General features: G+C 34.5%; 1 protein-coding gene across 1 annotated transcript in view; it reads right to left on the reverse strand.

The window, feature by feature from the left end:
• PIBF1 (progesterone immunomodulatory binding factor 1) overlaps positions 1-17380 on the reverse strand; it is a 195280-nt gene that overhangs the window by 144168 nt on the left and 33732 nt on the right. The window contains exons 6-9 of the mRNA XM_080798058.1: positions 10059-10192; positions 5001-5109; positions 4557-4738; positions 3317-3442 (exon numbers count right to left, since the gene is read on the reverse strand). Coding sequence (XP_080654184.1) covers positions 3317-3442; positions 4557-4738; positions 5001-5109; positions 10059-10192 — 551 coding nt within the window. The remainder of the gene's footprint in view (positions 1-3316; positions 3443-4556; positions 4739-5000; positions 5110-10058; positions 10193-17380) is intronic.

Raw genomic sequence — 17380 nt, forward strand, 5'->3', positions numbered from 1 at the left:
ATGGTCCAAATGTATGATCTGTGCCTCTGTTTCCCTTTTTTATCTGTAGAACTCTCTGCCTCTCAGTCTACACTCTAGCCATACTGAATTATTTTCAGTTTGTTCAAAAAGTTTCATATTGTCAGATTAATCTCCAGCTTTTATCTATGCTGGACATTCATTCCCCTAATTCCCTTCCCTCCCCTAACTCAGTCTTACTCTTAGTCATCATGCAGGTCTCAGCATGGGTATTTCTTCTGTCAAGAACTTTTCCCTGATTCTATATGGTCTCATCCTGTGTTTCCTGTCATCTTCTCCATTATCATCATACTTATAATTTTTGTTTCTTTATTGTCTTTACTACGTCTATTAGACAACCAACTTTGTGAAGACGGAGGTCACTGCCATATCTATGGCATGTATATGGCATATGGTGGGTCACAATAAATCTTTGCTCAATAAGTGGATATGCTGGGGCGCCTGGGTGGCTCATTGGGTTAAAGCCTCTGCCTTCGGCTCAAGTCATGATCCCAGGGTCCTGGGATCAAGCCCCACATTGGGATCTCTGCTCTGCAGGGATCCTGCTTCCTCCTCTCTATCTCTCTGACTGCTTCTCTGCCTACTTCTTATCTCTGTCTGTCAAATAATACAAAAAAAAAATCATTAAAAAAAAATAAGTGGATATGCTGCTGGGAGAGCTCAAATGTAAACTTTTCGAACATCAACCTTAGTATATATAGTAGGCTTATTCCTCTTCTTTTGGTCTGCATTTTGAACCTTAAGAGCAAGTTTCGAAATGAGTACAGGGTCCTAAATTCTTACCTAATACAGGGTTGGAACTAACCAAAATTTTGAAAGATGGAAGAATTTGTCATTCTTTAATCTCTCCATATGCATGTCTCTCTAATCTCCTAATGTCCCTGCCATCCTAAGCATGAATCCATAAAAATGGTGTACTTCAGTTATGACAGTGAAGTGCTAAATGTAACAGCATATGAATCTTAAAATCATAAGGCTATAAGAAGAATCACATAAGGCCACAAAAGAATATATGCAGCATGATCCCATTTATGTGACACGTATACTATGAAAAACTAAACTACATTTCTCAGAGTTACATATTTACTGGTAATTTAGATAATAAAAGTATAAGGAAAAGCAAGAAAGTTATTAGCATAAAAATCAGAATAGTAGTTCTCTTTATGGGAGGAAGAAGTTAAGCAGGAAGCTCTCAAGGACATTTCTGTGGTGCTGACACTGACTTCTTAATTTGGATGGTGGTTAAACAGGTATTTAATTTGTAATCATTTATAAATATACATTTAAATATATACTTTTCTCTCTTCCTTAATTGACGGAAGAAAATAAAGATACAAATAAATGGAAAGATATTCCATGATCATGGATTAGAAAGACTGGTGATGTATCCATACTACCCAAAGCAATCCACAGAGTCAATGCAATCCCTATAAAAATTCCAACAGCATTTTTCACAGAACTAGAATAAAAAATCCTAAATTTGTATGGAGCCACAAAAGTCCCTGAATAACCAAGAAATCTTGAGAAAGAAGAACAAGGCTAAAGGCCTGATTTCAAATTATATTACAAAGCTAAAGTAATTAGAATAGTATCGGCACTGGCATAAAAATAAACACAGATAAATGGAACAGAATGGAAAGCCCAGAAATAAAGGAATCTTTTCAGTAAATGGTGATGAGAAAACTGGACAGCCATTTTTGCTTTTGTTGCCTATGCTTTTGGTGTCAGATTAAAAAAATCATTGCCAAGACTGATGTTGAGGACCTTATTGCTGATGTTTTCTTCTAGGAGTTTTATGGTTTTAGATCTTACATTCAAGTCTTTATTTTGAATTAATTTTTAGGTATAGTGTAAGTGGTCTAATTTCATTTTTTTCCATGTGGTTGTCCAGTTATTTAACTGCTCAAAAGCATTTCAGCATTATCAAAAAATCTCTCTCAATCTGTTTTATTAAAATAACAATTTAACAGTGATTTAAAAGTGATCTTTGTTGGTTTTCTACCCAAAGGATAATTCGGCACATGTAGTTATTACATATTTTCCTCAGTAGAGGCCAACTACATTAGTAGAGATTCCCCACCCCCAAAACTGAGGGGTGGAACTCTCAGATTTTTTTGCTATTGTACTTCTAATAGAATAACATGATACAGTGATAATTATAGAATTAAGTCTGATTTAAAGTCTTGCTTGACGACAAACTTCAAAATTTTATATACTCAAATCTGTGCTGATAAACTAGTATGACAATTAAGTCAATTTCAAAATAATTTTCCCCCTAAAATATAAACTTTCAAAAGTCATATGAAGCATGATAGTATATAAAAATAGATGCTATCGAAATAAGTAGTATTTATTTGCCCCTAATACTACGGGTCACCAACTAAGGAAACCTAATATATACTAATTTTTTTTAATAGATTTTATTTATTTATTTGGAACAGAGAGAGAGATCTCAAGTAGGCAGAGAAGCAGGCAGAGAGAGAAGGGGAAGCAGGCCCCCTGCTGAGCAAAGAGCCTGATGCTGGGCTAGATCCCAGGACCCTGGGATCATGACCAGAACCGAAGGCAGAGGCTTAACCCACTGAGCCACCTAGGCACCCCAATATATACTAATCTAAAAGTGATTAAAATGAATAAAATTGATCATCTTCAAGATTATCTAATATAACACCTGTCAGGGATAGCAGATAAATGAAGTATATGTAATATTTCATATTATTATTCCAGTTTTAAAAAATTTCTTGGAGAAATCATTTGTATGTTTTAGGAAGAACTACTGATACCTCTTACTTCCTTTTTTTTTTTTTTTTAAAGATTTTATTTATTTATTTGACAGACAGAGATCACAAGTAGGCAGAGAGGCAGGCAGGCAGAGAGAGAGGAGGAAGCAGGCTCTCTGCTGAGCCTGATGTGGGGCTCGATCTCAGGACCCTGAGATCATGACCTGAGCCGCAGAGGCCTTAACCCACTGAGCCACCCAGGCGCCCCTCATCTCTGTTTTCAATCTGAACTGCCATAAAGGCAAAAAGAAAAGTTACCAGGGTAATGAAGAGATAATGGGAATACCAGAGTGAAAAGGCTTAACTTAAGGTCTGATGAACCTTGTTCTAAGCTAGTTACCAAAGATCTTAGAACTTTAATGTTTCATTATATTTTGATTTAGATTTGACAAATTTTCTTTAATGAATTAAAGAAGAGACTGTCATAGAAACAGTTTAATTTCAATAAAATACACGTTTCAAACAAAGAGAAATAAATTTCCTACTTTTACCTACAAGTTTCCTTTTTTTTTAAATACCTGTTTTCCCTTTCATACATTTCCCGAGAGGCACTTCGAAGTTGATCAATTTCTTGATTAGTTTTCAACCTGATTTGTTCCAATTCATTATGTAGCTTATTTTCATATTCTGTTTTATAATGATCTCTGCAAGAAGTCAAAAGTAATATACATGAATTTTGCTTTTGTTTGCCCTTCATGTAAGATTTATTATCTTATGTTGAATATGTTCTATATTAAATGTTATTTGAAAAACATAGCTGTTAGATATATTGCCCAAAACGCTTAATTACTATATAAAATGTTAATTCATGTTGAATAACCATTAATTTTCAAAAATATTTTACTAGTCTTTAATGTGTATGACCAGAGACTTGAAAACTGATGCATATGGAATGCCTATCATTTAAAAATAATGTGGTGTGTTACATGTTGAGATACAAATAAAATTAAAAACAAAAGCAAAATGACTCTAATAGACTTCTTATAAAACCTTTCCTTCTAAGCACAATGACCATAACCACTGCAATCTCTTAGCAAAGTCACAAAATATTAGGCCATTAGCAGAAGCACAAACTGATGAAAAATACCATAGCCTAGGGAAAAAGTTATGAATGTGTGAAGGGTTAAAGGATAACATTTTAAATTTTAGTTTCTGATGTGCTGATAAAAATGAGTATCTCAAGGATTATAAGGGGTATTGTTATAAAAGAACTCTAATAGCTTAGGCACCTAGTTGAAGAGAGAAGACAGGACTGAAATGCAGGAGTCTGATTCCAGAGCTTGTATGCAGCGCTGTCTCCTCATTCTTCTCTTAATGTTTTTACACAGTCAGGAAAAGGTCAGCTTAGCTAGGCTCTGCACAATTAGGTTTTTTTCAAAAAGATACTTCTATAGAGATACTTATGTGCTTTCTTTCAAAAAACATTTGTATAGAGACCTTAGTTGTAGGGAATTAAAAAGTTTCCATCATAAGAAAACACAGTAGTTACAGCATATATATGCTGACCTAAAAGAAACAGGCTTTTCATTATTGGGAAAAAACCCCACTATGTCTTAAGAGAAAACCATCTAGGAGAAGAATATATTACAAGGAAACAAAATGAACTATTACCTTAATACAGTCCTATTTAAAAAAAAAATACAGTCCTATTTACCTTTAAAAAAAAAAGCAAACCTGTTTTTCCCTCAGAGAAGCTGGTGTTAATTTATACCTAATTTATATCTTATATCTTTATGTGAAAAATAACATAAATCTTGCCTGGATGTTACATATTTCTCATACATCTCTTCTCTAGCCTTTTTGGCTTCTTCAAGTTGAACCTGAAGTCTTTCAAGGCGACCTTCTTCATGGGCACAGCGAACACTAAGCTCCATGTTTTGGCGATTGAGATAGTCTTTATCTTTTTGCAGCAAAGTAACAGTCTGCTGTAAGGTGGTTACCTACAAAGGTACAGAGACAGACAGTGTCCAAAGCAACTTCCTCTGACTCTTCAAGGTTTACTGTATTATTTTCTTTCACTTGGGCTCTTACTTACCACATAAAACGGGCTCATTCTTATTTTGCAATTTTCCATCCAAACCCCTATTCAAGTCCCTTTTTTTGTTAACTACATCAAAAAGGAAAACTGTCCCTCCCACAATTCTGCCCTGGACTATGTCCACAGTCATTGTAGATAAAATACATGTGACTCCATAAGCTTACCTCTTTTGATAATTCACTTCTTTCTTTAGCTTGAGTTATGTGAGAGGCTTCAAGTATTTCATGTTTTCTCCTTAACTCACTTACTTCCTGTTCAAGTGCATCACGCTCACTATTAAATTCAAATATATTTGTTTATTTTTACTAAAATAAAATTCAAATACATATATATTTTATATTCCATTTTATTTTTTTATATCCAATTTTACAATGAACATTTAAAATGCACTGACTATGTTTCAGGAAACTTAACAGAGACAACCAGCAGTGGGGCTTTAGTGTCAATCTATGAACAATAAAGTACCTGCTTTTCAAATTTAGGAGACTCTCTGTTCAAGACTGTTCAGATACATAAATGTAAATTTATTATCTTTAAAAAATAAGTATGTAAACTACATTGGTCAGTAAAATACTTAATAAAACCTTCTAAGGTACACTCTGGTATCTTTTCACTAATCATCATCAATCTTATCTTGAAGCCAAAACTTTTAAAGGATTTATATATGGCTCTAGGCTTTCAGTTAGCGTCAAAAAGCCCTTAACTCATCACTCAGATTGCACAGCAGATACACAAGGAGGCATTCTTGTGACTATTTCATTCACAAATTGTTTATGATTACCCAGAGATTCTAGTTTCCATTTGCAGATAAACTCTTAACCCAAAACAGTGAAACCAAGAATTGGAACAAACCTACAACAGGTATCTTAAAAAGTGATCAGAGAAATAGACTTACTAACTAAATTTATCCTGTCCAGTCAGAATCAGTTTCTTTTTCTTTGTACTTTATGTCATCTACCTACCTGATGTTTCCGTGCTGATGGCTGTTAAGAAATGTTTTTCTTTTAGTTAGACTTTCAGTAACTGGTTTAGAAAAATATTTTTCTTCTGGTTAACAAAGTTATGTTTACTGAAGAAAAGTGAGCAAAGCACAAATTATAAAATAACAATCACCCATAAACCCTCTAACTAAAGATGACTGACAGTAACAATATTTTGGTACATATTACTTTGAGTGTTTTGTGTGTTTATATGTAAATGTTTGTATTCTCAAATGGTAATAATCACGCAACTTTTGCTATGATTTTTCTTATGTAAAAAGAAATCCATATAAAGCATGATATAGCAAAACATTCATGATCTTGCTATCCACAGTTGACAAGAGTTAACATTGGTCTATATTTACATTAAAGTTTTGTTTTGCTTTTTAAAAAGATAAGACACTACAGGTAAACTTAAAGTTGCCAATATTTTCCTTAAAGTTGCCAATATTTTCCTTACTGTTCCTATATCATCCTCTAGGTATAACGATGAATTTAGTGTTTCCATATTGTTTTTTAAAATACTTTATTCACCAAGTGTTAACGTTTTGTCATATTTACTTCGTAATATTTAGTAAATAATACAGTGTCATATTTGTTCTTCCCTCTCTGTCGTTCATATAGGTGAATGAATATATACACACACACATACACAACACACGTGCAGTTTTTCTCCTTAACTATTTAAGAGATATATACAGACATTAAGTCCCTTTATCCCTAAATAGTTCGGTGTGAATTTTCTAAGATTAAAGATATTCTCTTACATAATCACAGTACTATTAGCCCTAATACAGTATCTAACATATAATCCATTTTCCAATTTTGTCAATTGTTCCAATTGTCATTTTTCCCCCCGGTTTAGGATCCAATGCATTATCATGCATTGCATTTGGATATCATGTATCTTTAGCCTTCTTTAACTTAGAGCACTTCCTTAGTCCACGCTGTAAAAGATATAGAAAGGCTATTTGTGGGGGGTGGGGGAGAGTCTATTTGTAAAGCACTGACCACCTCTTTTATGGAATGTCACTCAATTTTCATTTGTCTGATGTCTCCTTGTAATTGGATTCAGGTTAAGCATTCGGGGCGGAGATACTACACAAGTGATAATGTGTCCTTAGTACATCCCATAAAGAGTATATAAAGTCTCAGTACACAAAAAGGCACATAATGTCACTATCTCCCATGACTGGTGAAAATAACCCTGGTCATCTGGTTAAGCTGATATCTCCAAAAATTCAAATACAAAAGTACCTTTTTGCCCTCCACAATTAATAAGTAATCTATGGGAAACATACTTTGAGACTGTATAAATATGTTGTTCCCTAATATCCTTTTATCCAATGGTTTTAGCTTCCATCGATAATTCTGAATCAAATAATATTATAAGGTTATAAAAGGGTAACTGTAATATGCATATATATTTATTGGTTGGCATTCTACTGTAAAAATCCTCTTTATTATTAGCATGCACTCAGAGTTCTCATTCTAGCCAACAGATTATAACTCGTTATTATTAATATTCATTTTGACAATTAAATTGTATCATATTTGGACAGTTGGAAGCCCCTTCAACCAGCTACTATGGCACTGAATTAGAATTAGAGGTAAGAGTATGATCTTACCCATAATGTGTTAAGCCATCATTCCTATTCTCTCTCCATTATCTCTCTTTACTGAAAGGGCCTAGAAACGATGACCAATGAATCAATTACCAGCATCCAAAAATAATTTCTAAATAGTATTCCCCACTAAAAGGGAGCAGGACTCATTAGAGAAGGGGCTAAGCAATGAAAATAGAAAATAAACCTGAGAAAATTATGTTATGCAGAAATTAATGAACTGCTTAAAAAAAAGATGGACACATCTTTCTAAAATAAAAAAAATTTTTAAAGTTGCACACACTTTTTAAAGTATAACGTGTCTGACTTATCCATATAGATACAATTCAGATCTAACTTAATGATTTTAGCTGCCACATTGAATTACACTGTAGAAATAAATTATAACCGATTTCCCAATCCGCTGCTAAAAAGCATCTGAAATCTTCCTAATAATGGTACGATTAACGTCCACATACCTGTCTCCTTATTGCACATTTATAAGACTTTATCAGGGATGTAAAAGTGATTCCCCCCCAACCATTTATCTTATATATTAGTAACCAGAACATTTCTTAAAACTACTCTATTGAGTGAACCAAAGGTTCGGTTTGAGCCCTCTTGCTTGTTTGTTTTTCTGTTCTATATCTAGCACATAAAGTTGTTTATCATGTTTTTGATTAGGGCCATGTTTTTCCTTCCAAGGTTTTTATTATAGAAAATAAAACATATATATAAATAGAGATGATATACTGAACCCCTTGTTCTCATCACCCAGCTTTAATAACTACCAACTCATGACTCATCTTGGTTCATTTATCCTTCATTCATGGCCATGCTGATTATTCTGATGATTAGGCTTTATAGTTTTCTCTTTTCAAGTTTTAGCTATTATTGCTACAGATTTATAGTGGTAGAGAGGACATCAAAACATCAACTCAAAACATTATCTTACTTTCACAGTCTACTTTTGAAATGATTCTTTTGAAATCTAGCTTTATTTAAGAGCCACGGATTTCAAGCTCCAGTAATTACCATAGTTTGACATTAATACATGCAAAATAACATACACTGCATGTCAGTCATGCTGGGAGTAGGAGTACCAATCTGCTCCTTGAAATTTACTTATGTTGTTACATAATTTTGAAAATGTCCATTCATTTAATATATATTCATTAAGTGACTACTATATTTCAAGAATTATTTCAGGTGCAGGTAGAGACAGAAGTGAACAATTAGGACAATGTCCTATATATAGATACTTTCATAAACATTCCTTTATCTGATTTTTTTGTTTGTTTGTTTCTATAGAACATTTATTGGTATCAGCGCCCTCTCATGGCTGACAAAATTTTGGCTCAGAATAGTAAGAGCTATAGATTCAAGCAGTGGCTCATTAATGTACAAACAACAGAAAAGTATATTCCAGTAAAAGGAAAATTCTTTGCAATAGCTACTTAGTAGCCGTGGGAAAGCTTCTCAGAAAGTATTTTTTTTCAAAGTGTGTACGCTCTTTGTCAGAAAGCAATAGCTAAAAAATACTTGAGATAAAATAAGTATTTAAATTGATTCCATAAAACAAAAATAATCACCAAGTGTGATTTAAAAAATATTTACACTCATGGGACTTTACTGGGTCTCTATCTTCTAATATATTACATTTTAAAAGACAGCAGCAACTTCCAAATAAAATAAAAGCCGATATAAAAATACAATCTAAACCCAACAAACTGCCAAAGTCACATGCTTTTTGTGCAATGCAGATTAAGGTATATGTCAAGAGAATGAAAAGACAAGCCATACACTGGGAGAAAGTATTTGCTAAAGACATATCTGATAAGGACTGTCATCCAAAATATACAAAAGAATCTTATAACTCAACAGTAAGAAAACAAATAACCCAATTAAAAAATGGGCCAAAGACTTAACAGACCCTCACCAAAGAAGATATACAAATTGAAAATAAGCACATAAAAGATGTTTCACATCATGTCATCAGAAAAATGCAAGTTAAAAAAACAGTGAGATATCCCTACACACCTATCAGAATGGCCAAAATCCAGAGTGCCAAATACTGGCAAAGACATGGAACAACAGGAATTCTCAATCATTGTCGGTGGAAATACAAAATGGTACAGCCACTTTGGGACAGAAAGTTTGGTGGCTTCCTACAAAACTAAAAATACTCTTACCATAAACAATCATGCTCCTTAGTATTTACCTGAAGGAGTTAAAAACTTATGCCCAACAAAAATCTGCACATGGATTTTTACAGCAGCCTTACACAGAATTACCAAAATTTGAAAGCAACCAAGGTGTCCTTCATCAGGTGAATGGATGCATGAATGGTGGTACAACAAGACAATGAAATAGTATTCAGCAACAGAAAGAAATGAGCTAGCAAGCCATGAAAAGACATAAAGAAAACCTAAATGTACATCCCTAAGAGAAATACACCAATCATAAAAAGGTCCCATACTGTATGATTCCAACTATATGACATTCTGGAAAAGTTAAAACGATGGACACAGAAAAAGAATAAGACACAAAATGGAATTAACGATGTCAACAGTAAGAATTCAGAGGACTTTGATGCATGTGGAAAAGGAGAACTACAGCAGCCACCTTCACAGCTTACCTTTTGACTCTATCATAGTTTTCTTGACGGTAATCCCCTTGCTGAACTAACTGTTTTGTGTCTGCTAATTCTAAAGCCAAACGTTGACATCTAATTTGAAGGTTGGAGTAATTTCTTCGATCTTCCTCATAAGTCTAAAATCAAAACAATAATAAAACATTTCAAGCTAAACATAGTTGAACAAATTTTTTATTGTGTTCTTCTGTTATTCTGTGAATATCCTTGTAATTAAAAAACAAACAAAACAAAACTTCAACTCTTCTGTGTAGTAATTTTCCCTATTCAAAGACAGATGATCTTAAACTGACAGTAGTTTGTAAGTTCATTTGTTTAAAACTTGAGCTCTGTTGTTCATAGAAAAAATAGGGCAACTATGCTGTGGTTACTAGAATGACACATAAAATGACCATCAATGTTAAATAGCTTTTTTGTTTGGAAACTGTTAGATGCTAAAGACACAGAGATGAACAAAACACAGCCCCTGTTCTTGAGGAATTCACAACTTAAGAGATGAAGGGCCACCTGAATATCAAATATCCACAGTGAAAAAATAGTTACTGAAGGGATTCATCATGCAGTTTCAGTTATGGTATTCAGCAAAAATAAATAAATAAATAAATAAATAAATAAATAAAGGAATTTTGTGGCACTTGGAACATATTTCTCCACTGATCCTCCTTCTACTCACCAGACCAATAGAAAGGAATTACAGAGATATTGGGGGGGAGGGAGGGGTAAGAGGGAAAACTGTCAAAAACCACAACCTAGCTTGGCTTACCACAAACCTCATTTCTCACCATTTCTCATATTCACATACACCCTGCAACCCTAAACAAGATCTAAAGTTCTTGAACATACCATACTTCCTCTATCTTGTTCTCACTGCCTGAATAGCTGTGTATTATTGGAATATTTGCTTACCATCAGATTAGTTTTCTATATACCTCGCGAGAGTCTAAACATATTAAGGACAGGGACTTTTGTCTTATTCACCATTGGATCTCCATCACTTTGCAGAGTACTTGGTATACATAGGAAGAGTCAAATAAATGCTTTTGCATAAATTAAGGAGTAAGTAAATATAGAAATAGAGAGGCAAAACAGGACACGGGGACAGAGTTCCTCTTATTTTTGCCTTTTGAACTCATCAGATCTTGCAAGCAACTGTCAACTTCACCCTCAGAACCTGTCATGTTAAATACATCTTGTTTCAAGTCGTTCTTTCTTTAGTAACAGACCAGGTAAGTGTGGCCACACTCATTCCACAAGTACTGACTGAATTATTTCTAAGTGACTAGCCCTGGTTTAGAAACTATAGATACAAAGATGAGTAAGATACCGATTTTGTCCTTTTTATTTTTATTTATTTATTTATTTAAAAAAGATTTTATTTATTTATTTGTCAGAGAGAGAGAGAGACAGAGCGCACAGGCAGGCAGAGTGGCAGCAGAGGCAGGGGGGAAACAGGCTCCCTGTCGAGCAAGGAGCCTGATGTGGGACTTGATCCCAGGAGACTGGGATCATGACCTGACCAAAGGCAGCCGCTTAACCAACTGAGCCACCCAGGCATCCTGATTTTGTCCTTTTTAAACTATTAAACATAACTTTGAAATGTTAGCTCCCAAATTTCTATCCAAGGGTTGTTTGAAAAATGCAATTATGGAAAAACTATATACATATTACACACACACACACACACACACACACACACACACATATGGTGTGTTTTGTTTTGGTATAATGTTATGTTCTCCTACTGAGAAGTTCCTCCTAAGAATGCAATGTTACTATGGTATTTATTATAGGATCATAACAGGATACTCTAGCATCTCCCTAACGGACCTTCACATATATCATTTCAGGCCTAAGTCCCAGAAGACCCTTTCACTCCCCTGAAAAATGCTTTACCCTTCTAAATATTACTAATCATGGAGCAGATTTGGAACAGTGTATAGTGTTATAGTTAGGAAGGCAAGCTCCAGAATTCAATGGTCTAGAATTAAATTGTCTGCAGTAAGACTTTGGGCAGGTTTACCTCTCAGTATTCAGTCCTCATCTACCTCACAGAGTGTTGACTGTATCAAGTAATACATGTAAAGTGCATATAAAAAATGGCTAAGACATTGTAAATAATCATTAACTGTAAATTAGTGTCATAATGCTTCTTCTTTACTTTGGCTTCTTGAGAGATTAGAGGCAAATTGATAGATCAACTTTAATAACTGCATAAAGACCAAGACAGAATCCTGAGGAATATAAATATTTAAAGGGTGGCCACAGGACAAAGAGCATAAGGCACCGGAGGGAGCACTCACAGAAACAAGGGTAAGCGGGGGGGTGTGTGTCAGAAATAACTGCCGAAAAGAGTGCACTGGGCAGACTAAGTAGTCCGTGGTATTGAGTACTACTGAGGAAAAAACCTAGTAAACAAACGCATTAAGTATTCAGGGATAGGGACAGAAAAGACTGCCACAGACTAAAGAAAATATATTTGAATACTTGTCTAAGCATGTCCTTGTTTTGTGCTGTTTTATATGCATTCTCTCCCGTAATACTTACTCTTATGACTGGGTATAAATGTTACCCACGTTTTTACAGATGAGGAAACTGAGGCTTAGAGACAGACGACAGAAGTCTCAGAGCTCATCAACATGAGCGTAAGGACTCTGATCAAACTTTGTCAAACACCAAACCTGCAGGCAACCCTCTCTTTAGTTAAAATGTAAAAGTGAGAAAGTACAGTAGCTAGAAAAGAAAATAGGGATAAATGAAGGTTTTAAAATACAGGACAAGCTTGAAAATGTTCAAATGTTGGTGGGGAAGGAAGACTAGCAAAAGAGGGATGGACACTGGAGAAAACAGGCATATTCAGGCAGGGAAAGCCCTATAAAGGCCACAGGGAACAGGATCCAGAGCTCGAATCTGGAGATTAGTCTTGGGTCACCAGACACGTTCTTCGTGGCAGGCTTTTCTCCAGCTGATAGAGTTACATTAAAAACTTAAATTTGATGTCCTTAGATAGCTCTGATGAATTTGTTACAAGCCACAGAATTAGTCCTTACCCTACTACTTCATATATTTATATTATCCACTTGATTTCTAAAGGCATGTGATTTTTCTACTCCTTGAAAGCAAGACTCCTCCTGCTATGAACAGTAAGAACAAATAAACAAAACAGAGTGAGTGCAGATGTAAATAAGTTTGTATGTTTCGTGGCAGGAATTGTGGGGTTCTCATTTGAGGATTTCTAAGATCTCTGTGAAATGAAATGCCAACTCATCTGCTAAGAGTAGAAGGCTATAGACATGGAGAGTGCTGAATGTCTAAAATAACTGTGTAAAAAATGAGAGGACCAGAAAAAATAGAATTACAGCATAACTGTGTGGGCCCATTTGAGGTTGGTTAACAATAAACTTGTATAGTTGTTACTGCCTATGTGATTTTTTTTTTTTAATCCAGTAGTGCTTAGAAAACGCAGAGTTAAGATTTTGTCATGTGGGTTTGATAAAAAGACAGCTGGGAGGAATTAAGAGAATCTTGGCAAGAGAAAGGTTTAAGACTGATACCATGATGAAGATGCAAAAATATAAATTTAGGAAGGGATTGATAAAGAAATTGTATGAATTGGAAGCAGAGGATTAAGAAACACGACATAGGGGAAGTAGTATATTCAGTGATCTACCCGAATTGATAACTTCAGAAGTAATGAGTTCTGGGTGACAAGGAACAGAATGTGGGCTATGAGAGTGAGTGCTAAAGTGGAAGAGAGTTAATCACTAAAGATGAGAAAATCAATAAAATGCCAAGGCCAAGATTATGGATAAATCACAGAAGTAACTCAGGCGGGAGCAAGGGTTTCACTAAAAAAGGATAATGGTCTGCAAATGAGGAAAGTTATGAGGTGTGGTGTTCAGATAACATGGATGCCCAAAGAAGCAGGGGTTTTTGTGAGCGTGGAAATGCTAAGATCTAAAATCTGAAGATCTAGAGAACATCAGCAACTGGCCCTGAAATATACGGAGCAAAGACTCCTGGTCCAGAGCGCAATTCCATGGGTACAATATAAAACTTTGTTTAAATATAAATGCCATATGACCAAGAATAAGCAGAAGTTCAGGATAGGAATGTATATATTCTACCAACATTTTCTTTAGGACTTTTCAACTGAAAAATTTCCCCTTAACCAAAATTAATACTTTATATTTTGAAACAATATACTTCCCTTACGATTAACAACTAAAATAGGTTGAGGTATAGTACTGGAAAATAGGAAAAGTAGCATCTTCCTTCAAAATGACTGAAACCCCATGACTGTGTAGAACTACTGGGTTAAGGCTGAAGAGAATAGAAAAGATTACTTTGTATACATCTTTCTGTTTTGAACTCAAGATCAACTTATCTGGGAAGACTCAAGCTCGAAATCTGAATTTGGTATTTGTCTTATAATTTGCCATAGCACCTGGTTCTTTCTGTCAGAAAACATATCATACATGTGCTTTGAGCAGCCATTACTTGCCTCCTATACCACAAGAAAAAAACTTAAGGAGGTTTTCTATAACCCTAGTACCTAGCTAGTACCCTACCTATTATATGAAGGTTTGCAGTTAATGCCTGTGGAAAAGGAGCAGCAAAACAGGATATTGAATGGACTAAAACAAAAGTAGTAAACTTAACCTTTTCAAACATAAAGACAGGGACACACACAAAATTTCCAGTCACCAGCCCTAACAGAAAATTTCTACATTAACAGTAAACAGGTCCACAGCAAGTCTCAATATTCTTTTATAATAAAGAAAAAAATTACATGGGGAAAACAAGGACAATCCAAGTCATTGAGAAGATTTCAACTATTTGCCAGTTTTCTACATATCTAGAATGGACATGACTGACTGCCAGTGTTAATGTTATCTTTTCCATCTCCTAAATTATTCATATCAGGGAATAACAGAAAGCTATCTCCAGTCTGAAAAAAGTAAATCTGTTATTGTAATTTCATGTTTTCTTGTCTTGCCTATAACCCTCATCTTTCCCCATACCCACCTGAGACCTGGAGCTCCTTGAAGACTTAATTTATCTCTGTACACCCAGTAACCCTTACACAGTGGTTGCACTGGAAATGTCTGCAAAAGGAACTACTGTTAAAATATAAATGGACTATGCAGCACTAGCATTTAAACTATAACTAGCTCCAGGTATAGAAAAAGTGACTTTAAAAATTAAGTATTTTATACATTATCAGTTTTCCAACTGAAATTAAAGATTACTATCATAAATCTGTAAATAAAACACATCATCTGAAACAGTGATATCTGTGTAACATACATACATAATTTTCTCGAAGATTTTGAGAAAGCATGGAAGCGGTTTATTCTTCTTGTTTTGGGTGATGGGTGTGTTCACTTTGTGAAAATCCAGTTAAGACTTCTTTATGTATGTTACACACTTATAAAAAGTGAAACAAGAGGTTTCAACCAGGAAAATGCTAACTGGGCAGAAGTTCTGCAGGGATGCTTATAATAGGAACAGAAAGTGGGAGATGTGATAATCACATCAAAGTGGAAGGACAGCAGGATGAAAGTGGGTAGCGAAGAGACACTTTTTTACTCTATATTTCTCTGTTTGACATAAGACATATATTTGACTGTTTGACATAAGAAACTGGAAATTTCATATTACACACTGTTTTGGCAAAGTTATCAACTATTAGAACTTTCATATTTATAGTGAGATGTCCTTTTTACTCTAAGCTCCTTGTTTCCAAACAAAGCAGCTAAATATTTTAGATTTATAGAATTTCAGAGATGAAAGATATCCTGGAGATAATCGACTACGATCTTCTTATTTTTAAGATAAGAACCTTAAAAGAGGGTTTCAATGATGTGTCCAGGATTCCAGGGCTAGCAGAGATAGAACCAGAATCTAGGTTCTCGAATTCATACATAGTTCATGTTTTTCTTAATTTCAAATTCCTCTTTTTTGAAGAATCAATTCTGTGGAAATTATAAAACCATTGTTGGAAGTTAATAATATTATTTACTGTTCAAATCCAGCGTGTTAAAAGCATATTAATTACAAATTTTATGGGTTCAAATATGGCACAGGCATAAATCAGTTAATTTTGGACTCCTTTCCTTTAAAACAATTACTACAGTTATTCCTTAAATACATCATAAGAAAAACAATTTGAGAAAATAACATCAAATCTAAGTGTTTCCTACAAAAAGTTAAAAAGTATTCAAAGATGCAATTAAATAGGCACATTTTAAACAGTCAGCAGCTGTGTAAGCCAAAAGGCAATTACTTTAGGTATAATGAATTTCTAAGCATCATTTAAATCTTTGGTCTCTCACACCATGTAAACTGAGAAGAGAGTGGTAACCTATGTGTCAAAATAAATCTTTAATAAATGAGGTGATCTCCTGCCTGTGGGGAGATAGAGCAGCTAAGGAAATTGGAAAGGTGATATAGTGACATTTACCTAAGGTCAATGGTTCAAATCAGAAGCCGTTTATATTGGAGAGCAGTTCAGTGAATGATAAGAAATGGCATGGTTAGCTATTCTGGGAAAGTGAGAATTCACTCCTCAGAATTCTCACAAGTTTCACATTATCTATAATCTAGTTCAAGCAACTAAATACAAAAAAGAATAAGAAACCTAATGAACCTTTAATTGCTACAGACTGACCTTTAAGTAATAACAGAGTCTGTTTTGCTGCCAAAGGCCAGTCTTCGTTGTTAAGATCCTTAAGAAATATTGTTTAAGGGGCGCCTGGGTGGCTCAGTCAGTTAAGTGTCTGCCTTCAGCTCAGGTCACGATCTCAGGGTCCCGGGATAGAGCTCCCCATCAGGCTCCCTGCTCAGTAGGGGGTCTGCTTCTCCCTCTCCCTCTGCCCCTCCCTACCTCATGTTCTCTCTTGCTAGTTCTCCTCTCTCTCTCAAATAAATACAAAATCTTTAAAAAAAAATTATTATTTTTTTATTTCTTCTAAAGTCTTAAAAAAACCTGAAGTATTATAAGTCTATTGTTAGTTAAAAAGAAACAAGAAAACTTATACTTTTTGCATTACATGATAATTTTCAAAAATACCTATTCAGTTAGTTAATGTGAATTCAAACATAAAAATTTAACCTTTCCTAAAAGGAAAAAGTAAAAAATTTAAAGGAATGAAAAAAAATTTAGAGGAATGAAGAACGTTCATTAAGTTTGGTTTACATTAGAGAACCCAGAAATGGGCCCTCAACTATATGGTCAACTAATCTTTGACAAAGCAGGAAAGAATATCCAATGGAAAAGAGTCTCTTCAACAAATGGTGTTGGGAAA

The sequence above is a fragment of the Martes martes genome (genome assembly GCF_963455335.1).
Source record: "Martes martes genome assembly, chromosome: 3".
Taxonomy (NCBI): Eukaryota; Metazoa; Chordata; class Mammalia; order Carnivora; family Mustelidae; genus Martes; species Martes martes.